At 40.9% G+C, this 14908-nt stretch overlaps 1 protein-coding gene across 1 annotated transcript in view; it reads left to right on the forward strand.

Moving 5' to 3' along the window:
- Window positions 1–10107, forward strand: part of LOC144684737 (N-acetyl-beta-glucosaminyl-glycoprotein 4-beta-N-acetylgalactosaminyltransferase 1-like) — an 823211-nt gene extending 813104 nt beyond the window's left edge. Inside the window, exons 18-20 of the mRNA XM_078548907.1 lie at window positions 2310–2463; window positions 4768–4894; window positions 8190–10107. Coding sequence (XP_078405033.1) covers window positions 2310–2463; window positions 4768–4894; window positions 8190–8316 — 408 coding nt within the window. The 3' untranslated portion in view covers window positions 8317–10107. The remainder of the gene's footprint in view (window positions 1–2309; window positions 2464–4767; window positions 4895–8189) is intronic.
- Window positions 10108–14908: the final 4801 nt, after the last annotated feature.

The raw sequence follows: 14908 nt of genomic DNA on the forward strand, positions 1-14908 counted from the left end.
CCATGGACTGACTCTGCGGTCAGTCTCCCAGCTCTGGACCGACCTACGGCCAGTGCTCTCGCATTTAATAATAATGCAGTTATGTGCCTCTGCTGCTCTTGTGTTTGTTTTAAAAACTTCAGCTTGATCAGTACATAAAAACATGTATCACATTCATCAATCTGTAATATTTTCTACAGTATTAAATCAAAAAGACTAAAAATTCTGAGAGGTTTTCAGAGCACTACAATATGTTATTTTCATACGTTTTTGGTTCATTTCAACTTGAAATGCGTGATTATAAACTGATCTTATTCTCCACTAGGTTTTGTTTTGTTATGAATCATAATTACATTATAGAATGGATGTCTCTGTCCAATGACAGTGAGCACACACTATCCTATATTGTGAAATAATCCATTACATTTTGAGTCACCACTAGAAATTAATTTGCTATTTTTCCTTGATCTATTTATACAGCAAGGGAAAGTGTGCATTTGTTTATGTGTTCCCTTCTGTCTCCTCATTTAAAACAGTACGGCATCAAAGAGGGTTTCGAAAACAGTGGCTCAGGAAAAAAACTAGAAAGGGTTAATTACACCTCTTTCGCTGTGTGCCCATATCTCTTTGTGTCTCGTTCGCTCAGTCTCTCTCTATCTCTTTCTTTCAAAGAGAAGAATGTGTCACTGCAGAATGATGGGCTGCTGCGAGCTCTGAATTATTTTGATAAATTCCTTTAACAATTTCCACCGTCTGGAAGCAGTTCCTTGCAATAATACTGCAGCCTCTGTGCTTGGCTGGAGCTTTGTGTTTACCTCCTATTTTGGTCTAGAAAGGAGATAATCTTGTAGAGCTACATAAAATAGAGAAAGTAAATCCGGAGTGGTATCTCAGACGATGCCATGACAGGAGGTTCAAAGAGGCAAAAGGCAAACATCAAAAAGTTACTCACGCAGAGATTATGTGGAATGGGCTTTAAAGTTAGCGGAGACAAAAAAAGAGTTGAGGAAAGGTTGCAATTTGTGATGGAAGCAGCGTATGTTAGTTCTGGATGATTTAGCTAGAATTGGTCGATTGACCTTCCCCATGCATTGCAGTGCAGTAGAATTGGTTTAATACCTGTAAAAGCCAAAAATATGGCACCCACCACTCCACCCCACCAATCCCCACCACCCCTTGGTCGTCTGTTAGACAAAGTTACCCTGCCCACCAGTGTAGGCATTAGATCATAAGCTACAAGCTTCAATTCCTGAGCAGTGATGAGTTCGCTAAAATCAGCCTCACAACCCTGGGCAAGTGGGGAGAGAAAATCAGTTTGGGTTCCTACGAGCTTAATGACTCTGATTGAAAGTAAGTGTGTGAATATGCGCTGAGAATATAGGCAGGCTTCCTATTATGTTCCCTACAGCTGAGTAGCCTGCCGACAATTTGTTTTGAGATATACATGTAAATAATGTGCAAGCTACCTCACTATGGAGCCAGCCCCACCACCTTCAGGGAGGCAGCAAGGCCAAAATTTATAATTGTAGGACCTGCATGAGGGAGGAGTTGGTAACAAATGAGTGTCTTGGAACCAATAGAAGAGGCATTATCATTTCATTCTGCTATGAAAAACATTTGTTTCCTATAGCGCTTTCAGCTCTACCATAACTAACTAGTCTCACTGCCTCACTCTCTTTCTTTAAAGAAGGACGGACTTGTGTTTATATAGCACTCTTCATAACTTCATGATGTCCCAAATCACTTCACAGCCAATGAAGTACTTTGGAAGTGTAATAATTTTGAAAACGCAGTGGCCCATTTGTACATAGCAAGCTCCCACAAACAGCAATGAGATGAATGACCAGATCTTCTGTTCCAGCTGTCGGTTGAAGTTTAAATGTTGGCTAGGACATTGGGGACAAACCTTCAACTGTGCAGCATTTCCTCAGTACTGCACTGAAGCATTAGCCTGGATTTTGTGCTGAAGTCTCAGGAATGGGGATTGAACCCACAATCTTCTAACTCGGAGGTGAGAGTACCACCACTGAGCATTGGCTGACCTTTTTATCCACACACTGAAAGATGAAGTTGTTGTTTTGTCAGCTATGACATGGATGAATGGCTGCTTAGAGCCAATAGAGAGTCCATGACTCTCTATTGGCTCTAATACTTGGTTGTTGGAAGGAGCAGGTTCAATGAGTACAGTGACTTTTTCTTTCTCCAAGCTATCTTTTAAACCTTGATTATGTGCCAGTCAAGGATATTCCCTTTCCCCACTGAGGTTAAAAGAGGTTTTTTCCTCTTTTATTATAAATAACGTGATGTTGTTTCTGTCTCTTTTCTTTCAGGACAGCCACACAATTCTATTCCTATGTGATCTGCATATTCACTTCCCCATCAGCATCATAGATAATATAAGAAAGCATTGTATTGAAGGGAAATTGGCATATGCCCCTATCGTGATGAGATTGGGCTGCGGCAGCTCTCCTAGTGAGCCTGATGGTAAGTGATTTTGTGGCAGGCAGCCCACCTTCCATCTTAAGAATTCACATCAGGACATGGTTATCATCACATTGCTGGAGGTCAAAGCTTATTTAATTTGCCACTATTTGAGTATATATTCTCCTTCGGAATACTGGATAGGCTAGGACAGGCCAATGTTCTGGACTTATTTAAGAAACAATTAGATTTTGTGATGGAGGGATCTGTAGAGTCCTTCTGAATGGGTGAACTGAATGATTTTGTTCATCCAGATCTATCCTCGTCCAGATCTATCTTATGATCTCTAATGATACTTCAGAGGTATTTTTTTTTACAAATTTGCCAGCAGAATGTTTCCCTACCAGTAGACCAGTTCATGGTCCTCAGGGACTTAATTTTTCTCTTGCAAGATGCCAGCCCAGCAATATACTTGGGCTGATTGTGGTGGCCATATTCACAGTCAATCAATTTATTTATCAGGACCTTCAGTTATTCCCTTGCTAGTGGAAGTCTTGCATTACTCAGCTATTGACTTTGCCTGGTGGTCACAGGAGAATCCTTATAATAATTCTTCTACTGCCCATAAGTAAGACAGAACGTGTTTGCATTCCTGATGCAATTCAGGATCCTGTCTACAGAGAAACAAAATGCGTGGAAAATGGAGACGGCTTAGTCTGTTGGGCACATCAGCTGCTGAGGGCTGATGCTGGAAACTAGCCCTCGGATTTTTCTAACCCATGTATTCAATTGATGCATTCGAGTGGTATTTCAAATTTGAATTTTTTTCTGCTAAAGCAAGAGTATTACTCATCCACAACGGAAGCTAATGCTGCTTGGGGATTGATGAGCCTTTAATCTGCCAATTTCTAATGTTGTGTTTATTCCAGATGCAGAATTACACATTACAGTGAGGAAACAGTTTTACAGGACAAGTGATTTATTGTCCTGCACCTTCCCTGTTTTTCTTTTACAGCCTGTGGCTGTAGAATTTCATGACAGGCAGATAAGGAATCTCCTTGCGGCTGTAATTGCAGATTTGCTGAATACACTGCTAAAGTGAGAAAACCATTTTTCTGAAGCTGTTTCATTATCACAGACTTTGATACAGAATAGATACAATTGGTGGGGAGAATTTCTTCAGTTACTTTTCCAATTAATATACTTGCTGCAAATGGAGTGATTTTATTAAGTTGTCACCCTCGTGTTCTCAATTTGGTGCCATCTAACCTTTATATTCTTGGTAGCTAATAAAGATGTGAGCGGATGGTATCAGTTAATTTATTTTCAAATACACACTCTAGAAATGAGATTTGAGATTGCTCATCCATTCATGACTGAGTGGGAAAGCCCCAGTGTGACAGCCAGCCACGCAAAACCAGATGGTTCCAGGTCTGATTTGCCCCGATCTGTGCGAGGCTAGTGAGGGGGAAAAATGATCCAAAGTACCTGTGGCGATGGCATTCCAATGATCCCTACTTGAAGGTGCTCATGTGGATGTTAGTTGAGAGCAGGATCAGGCTTGGCATTGGTGTCCACATACACAATGTAATTTTTATTCTTTCATGGGATGTGGGTGTCATTGGCGAGGCCCGCATTCATTGTCCATCCCTAATTGCCCTTGAACTGAGTGGCTTGCCACACCATTTTAGAGGGCAATTAAGAGTTAACCACATTGCTGTGGTTACCTGTAGGCCAGTTACCTGTAGACTAGACCAGATAAGGACAGCAGATATCCTTTCCTCAAGGACATTAGTGAACCAGATGAGTTTTTACAACAATCGACAATGGCTTTATGGTCACCATTACTGAGTCTAGCTTTACAATTCCAGGTTATTAACTGAATTTAAATTCTACCAGCTGCCATGGTGGGATTTGATCCCATGCCCCCAGAACATTAGCCTGGGCTTCTATATTACTAGTTGAGTGACATTGCCACTATGCCATCATCTCCCGCCATAGTCTGCTGAACCTCTGTGCCAAGGTTCACGCATGAGGAGTGGCCGATTGATTGAGGTATCAGAGGGCTAATGGCACATGTAGAACCTATACTCAGTGAGTTGTCAACACCTTCAAGAGAAAACTGGAAAACAACAATAGAAGGTCCACATTGAGACACAAGGATAACAATTTTGTTGCTCTTTTGTTGCCGTGTCACCTGGTTCACCAAACACTGATGGATTATTATCAGCCAAGCCTGTAGTATTGTGCTGTCTGTAAGCTAGTTATAATCAATTCATGGGTTTTCTTTGAGCAATTGATGCACACAAAGGTGAGTGCCACAAACACTGACTCCTCCTCCTCCTCTTCTTCTAATGCATCCTCAAGGGTACTGGGAAGTAAATGGGTTTGGACTGTTTGGAATCTTTAAAAGCGATTTTGACAAGATCGGAGGAATGAACACAGAAGAATTCCGGGATCGATGGGGTGGAGAAGATTGGGAGCTACTGGACAGGTAACACCAGCAGAGAAAACGGATTTGCCTCCTTGCTATCTTGTGCTTTCCTTTAACGTTTTTCAGTTTAAGTTGATTTGTGCCACTGCATTATGAATAAAATAGAACAAATGTGATTTTCTAAGAATTTAATCCTAAGAACAGCAAAGAGTTTGAGACATAATCCTCCACAGCCTTTCTGCTAATCTCAAGAGGTGATTTCACAGCCAAGTAGTGGATGGGGAGTGTCTGTGGATATTAAATGGACATCAAGAAGGCAGTCAGTAGGGTCCCTCATAATAGACTTAGTTAAAGTTGAAGCTCATGCATTTGACAGCAAATGATCATGTTTAACTAACTTGATGGAGTTTTTTGAAGAGATAACAGAAAGGGTTGATGAGGGCAATGCTGTTGATGTAGTGTCCATGGACTTACAAAAGGCATTTGGTACAGTGGCATACAACAGACTTGTAAGCAAAGTTACAGCTCATGAAATAAAAGGGAAAGTGGCAACATGGATATGAAATTGGCTAAGTGACAGGAAACAGAGAGCAATGGCTAATGGATGTTTTTTGGACTGGAGGAAGGTTTGTAGTGGAGTTGCCCAGGGGGTAGTGTTGGGACCCTTGCATTTCCTGATACATATTAAATTACCTAGACCTTGATGTACAGGGCACAATTTCAACATTTTCAGGTGATATGAAACTTGGAAGCATTGTGAACTGTGAAGTGGATAGTGTAGAACTTCAAAAGGACGTACACAAGTTGGTGGAATGAGTGGACAAGTAGCAGATGAAGTTCAATGCAGAGAAATGTAAAGTGATTCATTTTGATAGAAAGAACCTGGAGAGGCAACATAAAATAAAGGGTACAACTCTAAAGGGGGTGCAGGAGCAGAGAAACCTAGGTGTATATGTGCACAAGTCATTGAATGTGGCAGGACAGATTTAGAGGCGGTTTAGAAAGCATACAGTATTAATAGTGGCATAGTGTACAAGAGCAAGGAGGTTAAGTTGAACTTGTGTAATACACTAGTTCAGCCTCAGCTGGAATATTGTGTCCAGTTCTGGGTGCTGCACTTTAGAAATGATGTGAAGGCCTTGGAGAGAGTGAAGAAAAGATTCAAGAGAATGGTTCCAGGAATGAGGAATTTCAGTTACGAAGATAGATTGGACAAGTTGGGACTGTTTTCCTTGGAGAAGGGAAGGCTGAGAGGAGATTTGCGAGAGGTATTCAAAATCATGAAGGGTCTGGACAGAGTAGATAAGGAGAAAATGTTCCTGCTTGTGACAGGATTGAGAATGAGAGGGCACACATTTAAAGAAATTGGTAAAAGAAGCAAACGTGACATGAGGAAAAACCTTTTCACTCAGTGAGTGGTTGGATCTGGAATGCTCTGCCTGACAGTGTGGTGGAGGCAGGTTCAACTGGAGCATTTAAAAGGGAATTAGATTGTTATTTGAAAAGGAATAATGTGTAGAGTTATGGGTAGAAGGCGGGAGAATGACACTAAGTGAATTGCTCATTTGGAGAGCCGGTGCAGACATGATGTTCCGAATGGCCTCCATCTACATGGTTGCAATCCTGTGATCAGGGTTTTCCAGTCCCACTGGCAACAGAAATCAGTGCGGGCAGGACCAGAAAATTTGGAGAGGAGCCAAAAGTCCATTGATTTTAGGTAGGAATTTCAGCGGGACCAGAAAATCCCAGCCTGTGATTCTGTGAAATTGTTGACCTGGTTAGGAAATTTGCTGAGAGGCAGGAGACAGAGTTTCGGGATAATGTGCAGTGACACTAAATGGCAGGATGTGCCTTTTGGTGTCCCGCAAAGATCGGTGTTAGAGACTCAACTTTTCACTGTATTTATTAACTACTTAGATGAGGGATAGAAAGCACGTATTCAGGTTTACTGACAACAGAAACATGTGGCAATGTAAGCAGTGTAGATGGAAGCATAAAATTACATAGATATTGATAAATTAATTGAACAGGCAAAATTGTGGTAAAAGGATTTCATTATAGGAAATGTGAGCTCATACACTTTGGACATAAAAAGGATAGAATAGGATACTTTCTAAATGGTGAAGAGCTGGTAAAAGTGGAGATCAAAAGAGACATTGGGGTACATATACATAGTTTGTTAAAATGTCATGAACAGGTACAGAAAATAAGTCTAATGCCTTAGCATCTAGAGGATTAGAATACAAGGGCATAGAAATTATGCTACAGCTATACAAAGCCCTAGACCTGGAGTACAATGTTTAGTTTGGGACACAACAATTGTCATTGGAGGGAGTGCAACATAGATTTACCAGAATTCTAACTGGGCTCAAAGAGCTAAATTACGAGGAGTGATTAAACAAACTAGGGTCGTATTCCCTTGAAATTAGAAGACTAAGAGGTGATCTGATCAAAGTTTTCAATATATTAAGGGGAACTGATAAGATAGAATAGATTGAAACTATTTGCGCTGGTTGGGCACTGTCAGACAGCTGCAGGGCATAAAAGTTAGAGCCAAGTCATTCAGAAGCAAAATTAGGAAACAGTTCCTCAGAGTGTGGCAAAAGTTTGGGACTCTCTCCCGCAAATGGCAGTTGTTGCTGGGCAATTATTAATTTTTAATCTGAGATTGATAGGTTTTTGTTAACCAAAGCTATGAAGGGATTTGGGGCGAAGGCAGGATATATGGAGGTAGTTTGCAGATCAGCGATTATCTCATTGAAGACATACGAGGCCCTAGGACATAAACAGTCTACTCCTTTTTCTGTGTTCCAATGTTTATATCACTGCAAACTGACCAGAGGAGCTAGCCTTGTTATCTGGTGAAATGCGATTGAGGTGAAAGTGGCAAAAGGAGAGGGAGCAGGACAGAGAGAAAGAATGGGCCAGCAGTGTTTAGAGTGGGAGGGAAAAAGAGAGAGAGAAAGGACTACTGTGGGAGAGCAAGGAACAACAATGAGTCTGAGAGAGAGAATGGGCTAGCATTGACCCAGAGAGAGAGTGTGCATTGACCCGGAGAGACAGTGTGGGCCAGAATTGACCCAGAGAGTGTATGTGGGCCAGCATTGACCCCGAGAGAGCATGCGGGCGACATTGACCCAGAGACAGTGTGGGCCGGCATTGACCCAGAAAGAGAGTATGTGTGGGCCAATAGTGACCCAAAGTGAGTGTGCCTTGCCCCAGAGAGAGCAAGTACAGGCCAGCATTGACCTATATAGAGAGAATAGACATTACATTAATTGGCTGTGAATGAGCAACGGCAAGACCAATTCATTTTGAATACATTGTGAAAAGCCTTTTTGTTTTCATCTCCTAGGGTTCTTCAGAGTGGCCTTGAGGTAGAACGATTACGCCTTAGGAATTTCTACCATTATTTTCACTCCAAGCGAGGGATGTGGGATTCTCAGGCCAAGAAAACAGCAAAAGGACCGAATGAGGGTTGAAACTTTCTCTATGCACTTTAAAAAAAAGAACATAAACCAGCAGACGCATGCTCCATAGGCAGTCTAGCCGATTACCAAGCCACGTGGGGGAAGATCCCTTTTGAAGAAATGTTTCTCATACTCTAACCACGGTGGAATTTCTCTAAATCCTTTTTTTCTCTCTTCGCATTTGCAAAAATCTTGTGTTTTAGTTACTGGTTAGTGTACAACTACAAAAGAATTTGACAGAAGCCAGGAAGAATAGAGGCAAGAATCCTGAGTCTGTATATTGGATTTTTTTTTCCCATTTGAGACATTCAGGAAATAGTAATCACCCCTTAGACATTTTGGTGTCCCTCTTCCTTAGAGCTTGTAGCCATCTTCTTGACCCAGCTCCATGACCCATTCAATTGCTGCTGCTTTTTCTGATTGGTTGCAACCATCACAAAGTTTTGTAAGTTCCATAATATTAATTTTTCTGCCCAGAAAAATTTTATTTTGGCGAATAATGTATTGGATTAAGATTATACATTGCTGGGGATCTCTGAGCATATGGTGTCCCTCTCCAGCCCAAACACCAACACTGGCCTTTGAGCGTAAGCTCACCAAATGAAAACAACACACATACACATACACACGTTTCTACTTCCTGGACCAAACTTTCTGGAAATGTTCACTCATGGAACAGTGACACAAACTGCCCCAGGCTTTCTGGGGCTGGTTCAGATGCATTGTCCATTGGTTTATGCCGACGCTATACTTTTAAGACAGTGCATGAACTCAGCAAAGCTGGCCACTTCAAGTCTGACCTAATGAAGCCTTATTCTGAGGGAGGGCCTGGCCTGGAGAGAGATCACCATTTTGGTTATTATAAAATAGCACTAACAACACTGAATTTTCAGCCCCCAACAAGGACACAGATACATGTCACTGAAAGCACGTAATGGTAATCACACCCATTGAGCTGTTATCTATTGTGACATGCAAAGAAAGACTAAGTGCAAATGAAGACTGATACCAAGGACTTTTTGACAAAAGCTGGATCAGTTCTGCTTGGTGACTTTGAAGACAGCATCAACTCACTTGACAATGATCAAGCTTACAGAAAGCAACCTTGTCTTATATTTTTTCTTACCTTGAAAGTCAACCCTTGAGTGGGGAGTTCGAGGGAAAGTTGAGTTTTTCAGAACTAATTTATGGAATTGAATTTTAATTCTTAATATTTAAAATGGAACCATTGAGACTAAATGTTACACTAGTTGTATTGAGAATCGGTGAAACCTTTTAGGATGTTCTTAGAATGATGTGCTTATAAAATGCAAATTCAATTTTAATCCACACTGCTAGCTAGGAATGTTGCTGTTTGGTATCATCATCAGGAGTTTTACTGTTTACAAAAATACTCCAGGTGGCAGATTTTGCTTTTTAATTAAGTATTCTTAATGAAGAATCTTTCTAAAATATTATTTATTCAGGTGACAACTCTCCGATTGAATTGGTAAAATATTTGAAACATCTGCTGTCACTGGTGAATAATCAGTGATGAACAGCAATCGGGTTACATAATGATGATGAATCTGAAAAAAATCTTTTCATTTTAGTCTTTATGTTTTAAAATGGCTGACAGGTACTCTTAAGAAACATTATTGGGCTTCCCCATTCACTTGATTGATGAGCACCAACCAGGTCATGATGCTCCTAGGTGCTGATTATAGTCAAGTGTTGGTAGGACACTAAAATTGGCTTTGATTGGGTGGTCTGTGTATGTGGAACTAGTTTTCAATAAAATTGAAAAGCAAACATTCCTTTTACAAACTCAGTGTTTATGTCCTTATTCGGATTCAGAGCATCAATTTGTGACCATCCTGCTTGAGGTCAAGGGGGCTTTGAGATGGCACATCTGCAAATGTAAATGCTGAACCAAGACAACCCTCTGCGTCAGACTCAGAATTCTGATGCCTGGGTACACAGGTCTGCAGTACGCCAGGTTATTGTTGATGATTGACCACCCAGCCTAGCCAACTAATGAAAGCTGGAGAGGTAAACCTGTTACAGGGAGCTGGGATTTTTTTCCACTTGGCTCTAGTTAACCCTGAAAACCAATCGCTTTACAGATAGGATGGTCCTGTCTGGTCATGCAGATCTATACCAGCCAACTGCGGTTTAACTGGTTAAATACCAGTAATACCCTTCCGTGTTGTCGTGGGTCCCTAGGGCTTGGCTCTGCTAACTTGTGCCCAAGCTCTCCAGACTGAGCTAGTGGTGTGTATGTCTACAGGAAAGAATGTGGACTCTATACCAAGCAGGTAGGTTTTAACCCTATTCAGCTGACAGAAACCAGGTAAGTGGGTTCATACTCGCTTAGCGCTGAACCCTTACTAGCCTCCTGAAGTTCTGTAGGTTGGGCCACATTATATCAGTCGGAAATCTGATGGCATTCTAACCAGGCTCCGAACAGAGAAGCTGTCATGACTTACCCACAGGTCAAATAGTGCTGGGAAGGAGAAAGAAGTGTCTCCAGGTAATCCAAAAAATTTCCCTTGTGGGACCAGGAGGATCGGAATTGAGGTGGCAGTGACTCCATAGGAAAATGTGCCCCTTCCCTATGGTTTTTGAGGTCAGTCTGCTGCCCTTTGGTGACATCATCAGTAGGGATAGTCTCAGCTTCCACATGCATCCTGATGACACCCAGCCCCAACCTCTGCCACCACAGCTGGTTTCTCAGCTACCACTGTGCTTGTTTGACATCAAGTTGTGAATCAGTCAGAATTTTCTTCAATTTAACACCGCTGAGGTCAAAAGTCAAAGCCATCCTGTTCTCCCAGCACTGTACCCTCCCCCCAAAAAACTAGACCGCTGTAAGGACCACAGCTGATATTATTTCCCGAGCAAGCCAAATCCCAGATGGAATCTTGTCTTACTGATCATAACCTTTTTTTTATACTTTGAAAACGAGGGAAAAGCTACTGATCCCAGAAGCATAGAAACCCAGTAACACATTTAGGATTTTAGGATCCCCAAAAAAACCCACTTGGTCAGAACACACAAGTAAACAACTTGGCAACTGCTCGTATAGATTTTTAACCATAAAAATCCAGTGTTAATGCCCACAGCTAAAACTGCTGTCACTTTAGCAAAGGTATGTCACATGACTTCTCAATCTCTTCCACTCTGCAGTGGAAATCCAAAAGAAAGGTTCAGAAACAGACTGCTCTCTGAAAATAAAGACTTCTCTGGCTTGAAAACTCGATGGCTGCTTCAAATTCACAGCTTTCCCACCATCTCTCAGGACACCACCTCCCCACTGCACACCCCCCGCCCCCCACAACCCCACACACTCTCACACTCACACACAGCTGCATTTACAGAATGCCACCATATTCCCAAAATAATAATATCCATCTTCACACCTCCCTCAACACAAAAAAGAAACGTCATATTTCAAGAAGACATTTTCATTTTCTCAACCCATTTCGTATTGTTTGCTATACTCATCTATACAAAAAAAACTATTACACTATGGTGTACATGCATCAAACATGAATATATATACAATTCTTTTGTAAGAATAAAGCTCATGCCAGTCTATTGTCAATTTCACAACATTCAAGATCTTTTGAATTTAAGCTCCGGGCAACGCATCTGCAATCAAATTCTCTGGTCCAACCACATGTAACATTTTTAAATTGAACGGTTGCAATAACCAACTCCACTGGAACATTGTGGCGTTTTTATCTCAGAACCTTTCCAGAAACTTCAAAGGATTATGGTCAGTAGATACAACTGCCCCTCACAAGTCATTTGCAACATACACTTCAAAATGCTGCAAAGTTAAAACCAAACTCAAAGTCTCGAATATTTCTTCTGATGCACATTCAACTTCCATGAGAAATATCCCACTGGTGTCTCAAGTCCCAGTTCATCTTCCTGTAGCAACACAGCACCAACACCCACATCACTGGCGTCAAAAGCCATTTTAAACTGCTTTGTATAAACAGATGCACTAGAACAGGTGTTGTGGTTAGTTTAGGTTTCAAGCTGTCAAATGCAGCCTGACATTCCTGTGTCTACTGAAATCTCCTGTTCTTTTTCAATAATCCAATCAGTGGAGCAACTACACTGCTGAAATTTGGCAGGAATTTCCGATAAAATCCACTCATGCCTAAAAATCTCAAAAATTCCCATTTTGTTGTAAAGACTGGGAACTTTACAGTAACTTTTACTTTCACTTCTCATGGGGCCAGCTGACCATGTCCAACAATGTGGCCTAAATATGTAACTTTTGCTTTCGCGAATTTACTTTTAGCCAAATCTACAACCAAATTAGCTTCCTGTCGTTGGTCAAGCAGTTCCTTTAAATGTTGTAGAGGTTCTTCCCACGTTTGAATGAACACCACTAAGTCATCAATATAGACAGCATAATTGCTTAGTCCTTCAATCACTTTGTTTGTTAGTCCCTGAAATGTTGCTGGTGCATTTTTCATACCAAAATGCATTACTTTGCAGTGATATAAACTTTCCGGCATCACAAAAGCTAATATCTATTTTGCTCTTTCCGGTAAGGGTACTTGCCAGTACCCCAGCAGTAAGTCTATTTTTGTGATTAACGCTGACTGTCCCAATCTCTCAATACAATCGTCCAATCGTGGAATAGGATATGAGTCCGCCTTTGTTTCTTCAGTAATCAGTGCATAGTCTTTGTGTTCATCCGGTTTTGGCACCATTACAATAAGTGAACTCCTGAACGATTACTGTGACTGGGCTCTATGATGTCATTCTGAAGTATAAATTCAATTCCTTTCTGCATTTGAGCTCACTTCAGTGGATTTAATCTATATGGCTGTTGCCTTATTGAAACTGAATCCCTCACATCAACATCATGCAAAGCCAAATTTGTCTTCCCTGGCCTATATCCACAAGTTTGTGTGGCTGAAGTAGCCATTGTAAATCACGTCAACAGTTTTCTGGAAAGTAACTTAATATCACATTTAGATTCTTAAGACTTCCTTATTGTCCAATTTAATCAGAGGAATGTCAATTTCAGAATCTTTAATTCCTGCTTCCTTCTCTTTACTTACCATTACCAGTATCTCCTTCTGTTTATCCTCTCTGCCAAAGTACCTTTCTAACATGTTTACATGACACACTTGCTGACTCTTTCTTCTATCTGGGGTATTTACTACATAGTTTACCTCACTCAGTCTCTTTTTGATCTGGTGAGGTCTTCTAACCCTTGCCTTTAATGATTCACCTGACACTGGCAACAATACTAACACATTTTCCCCAGCCACAGAATTACAAGCCTTTGCTCTTTTATCCACATTTGCTTCATCACTTACTGAGATATATTTAAATGTTCCCTATCTATCTCACATGCTCTACTCAATGTTTCTCTGAATTTCATCACATAATCCAGGAGAGTTGTTTTAGAACTTTAACTTATTAACTTCTCCCAAACCAGTTTGAGTAGTCCTCTTCATGAACATAAATTAACTCAAAATAACTAAATCTTCTTGACTCATTAGGGGTGTCCGTAATAGCAAACAACAAGAATGGAATCCCTCGATCCCAATCATGTGGATAGTCTTGACTACATGTTCTAATCATAGTATTTAAAGTTTGATGCCACCTTTCTAAGGCACCTCGTGATTCAGGGTGATAGGCTGACGACCTAAACTGCTTTATTCCTAGGCTTTTCTACCTCTTTAAACAGCTGTGACATTAAATTTGAACACTGTTCAGACTGTATTTCTTTTAGTAATCCATATCTTGTAAAGAATTTGGTTAACTCCTCTATGATCACTTTTACTGTGATGTTCCTAAAGGTATTGCTTCTGGAAATCTTGTGGACACATCCGTGATTGTCACTAAGTACTGATTTCCACTTTTAGGCTTAGGGAGTTCCTCAAATGCTGGAATTGGAATTAAAGGTTCAGGTTTAATTACTGCTTGAGATTTTCCTATCACTTAACATGTCTGGCATGTTTGACAGAACTTAAGTACATCTTTAGGTAGTCCAGGCCAATAGAAATGCTTTCGTATCTTAGCTTGAGTTTTCCTAATTGCCAAATGTCCAGCTATTGAGATTTCATGAGCCGCTCTCAAAATTACATCCCGATACCCAGATGGTATCATACTTGGTGCACTATGGCCCACTTTTCATCTGCCAGGACTTGAGGCAGTCTCCAATTCATCATTAATACATTGTCTTTAAGGTAATAACATCCTGGAATATATTCTACCTCTGTGTCCGAATAAGCTGCCTGGTACTACTACTTTAAGTCTGGACCCTGCTGCTGTAACTCCACTAACTTCAAGGAACTAAACATCCCAGTCTCATCCTCTCTGATCTTCTCTTCCTGAGTAATCTTTTCAAAGTTTGATCCAGCCAACTGAGGTTCAGCATCCTCCCCCTGTCTTTTAGATTCTTCCTCTTCCTGCTAAGCTTGTGTCTCTATGACCTCATCACCACACAATCTGGAAACAATCCAGGATGCTCTTTCTGTAAAACCTCTGTTGATTGTATCTCAGCAGGTTCCTCTGCTACAGTAAACATAGTCAAAATTTGCGATCCAGCTATATCATTCCTGAGAATAAGTTGAACCCCTGGAAA

The sequence above is a fragment of the Cetorhinus maximus genome, chromosome 9 (genome assembly GCF_964194155.1).
Source record: "Cetorhinus maximus chromosome 9, sCetMax3.hap1.1, whole genome shotgun sequence".
Classification (NCBI taxonomy): domain Eukaryota; kingdom Metazoa; phylum Chordata; class Chondrichthyes; order Lamniformes; family Cetorhinidae; genus Cetorhinus; species Cetorhinus maximus.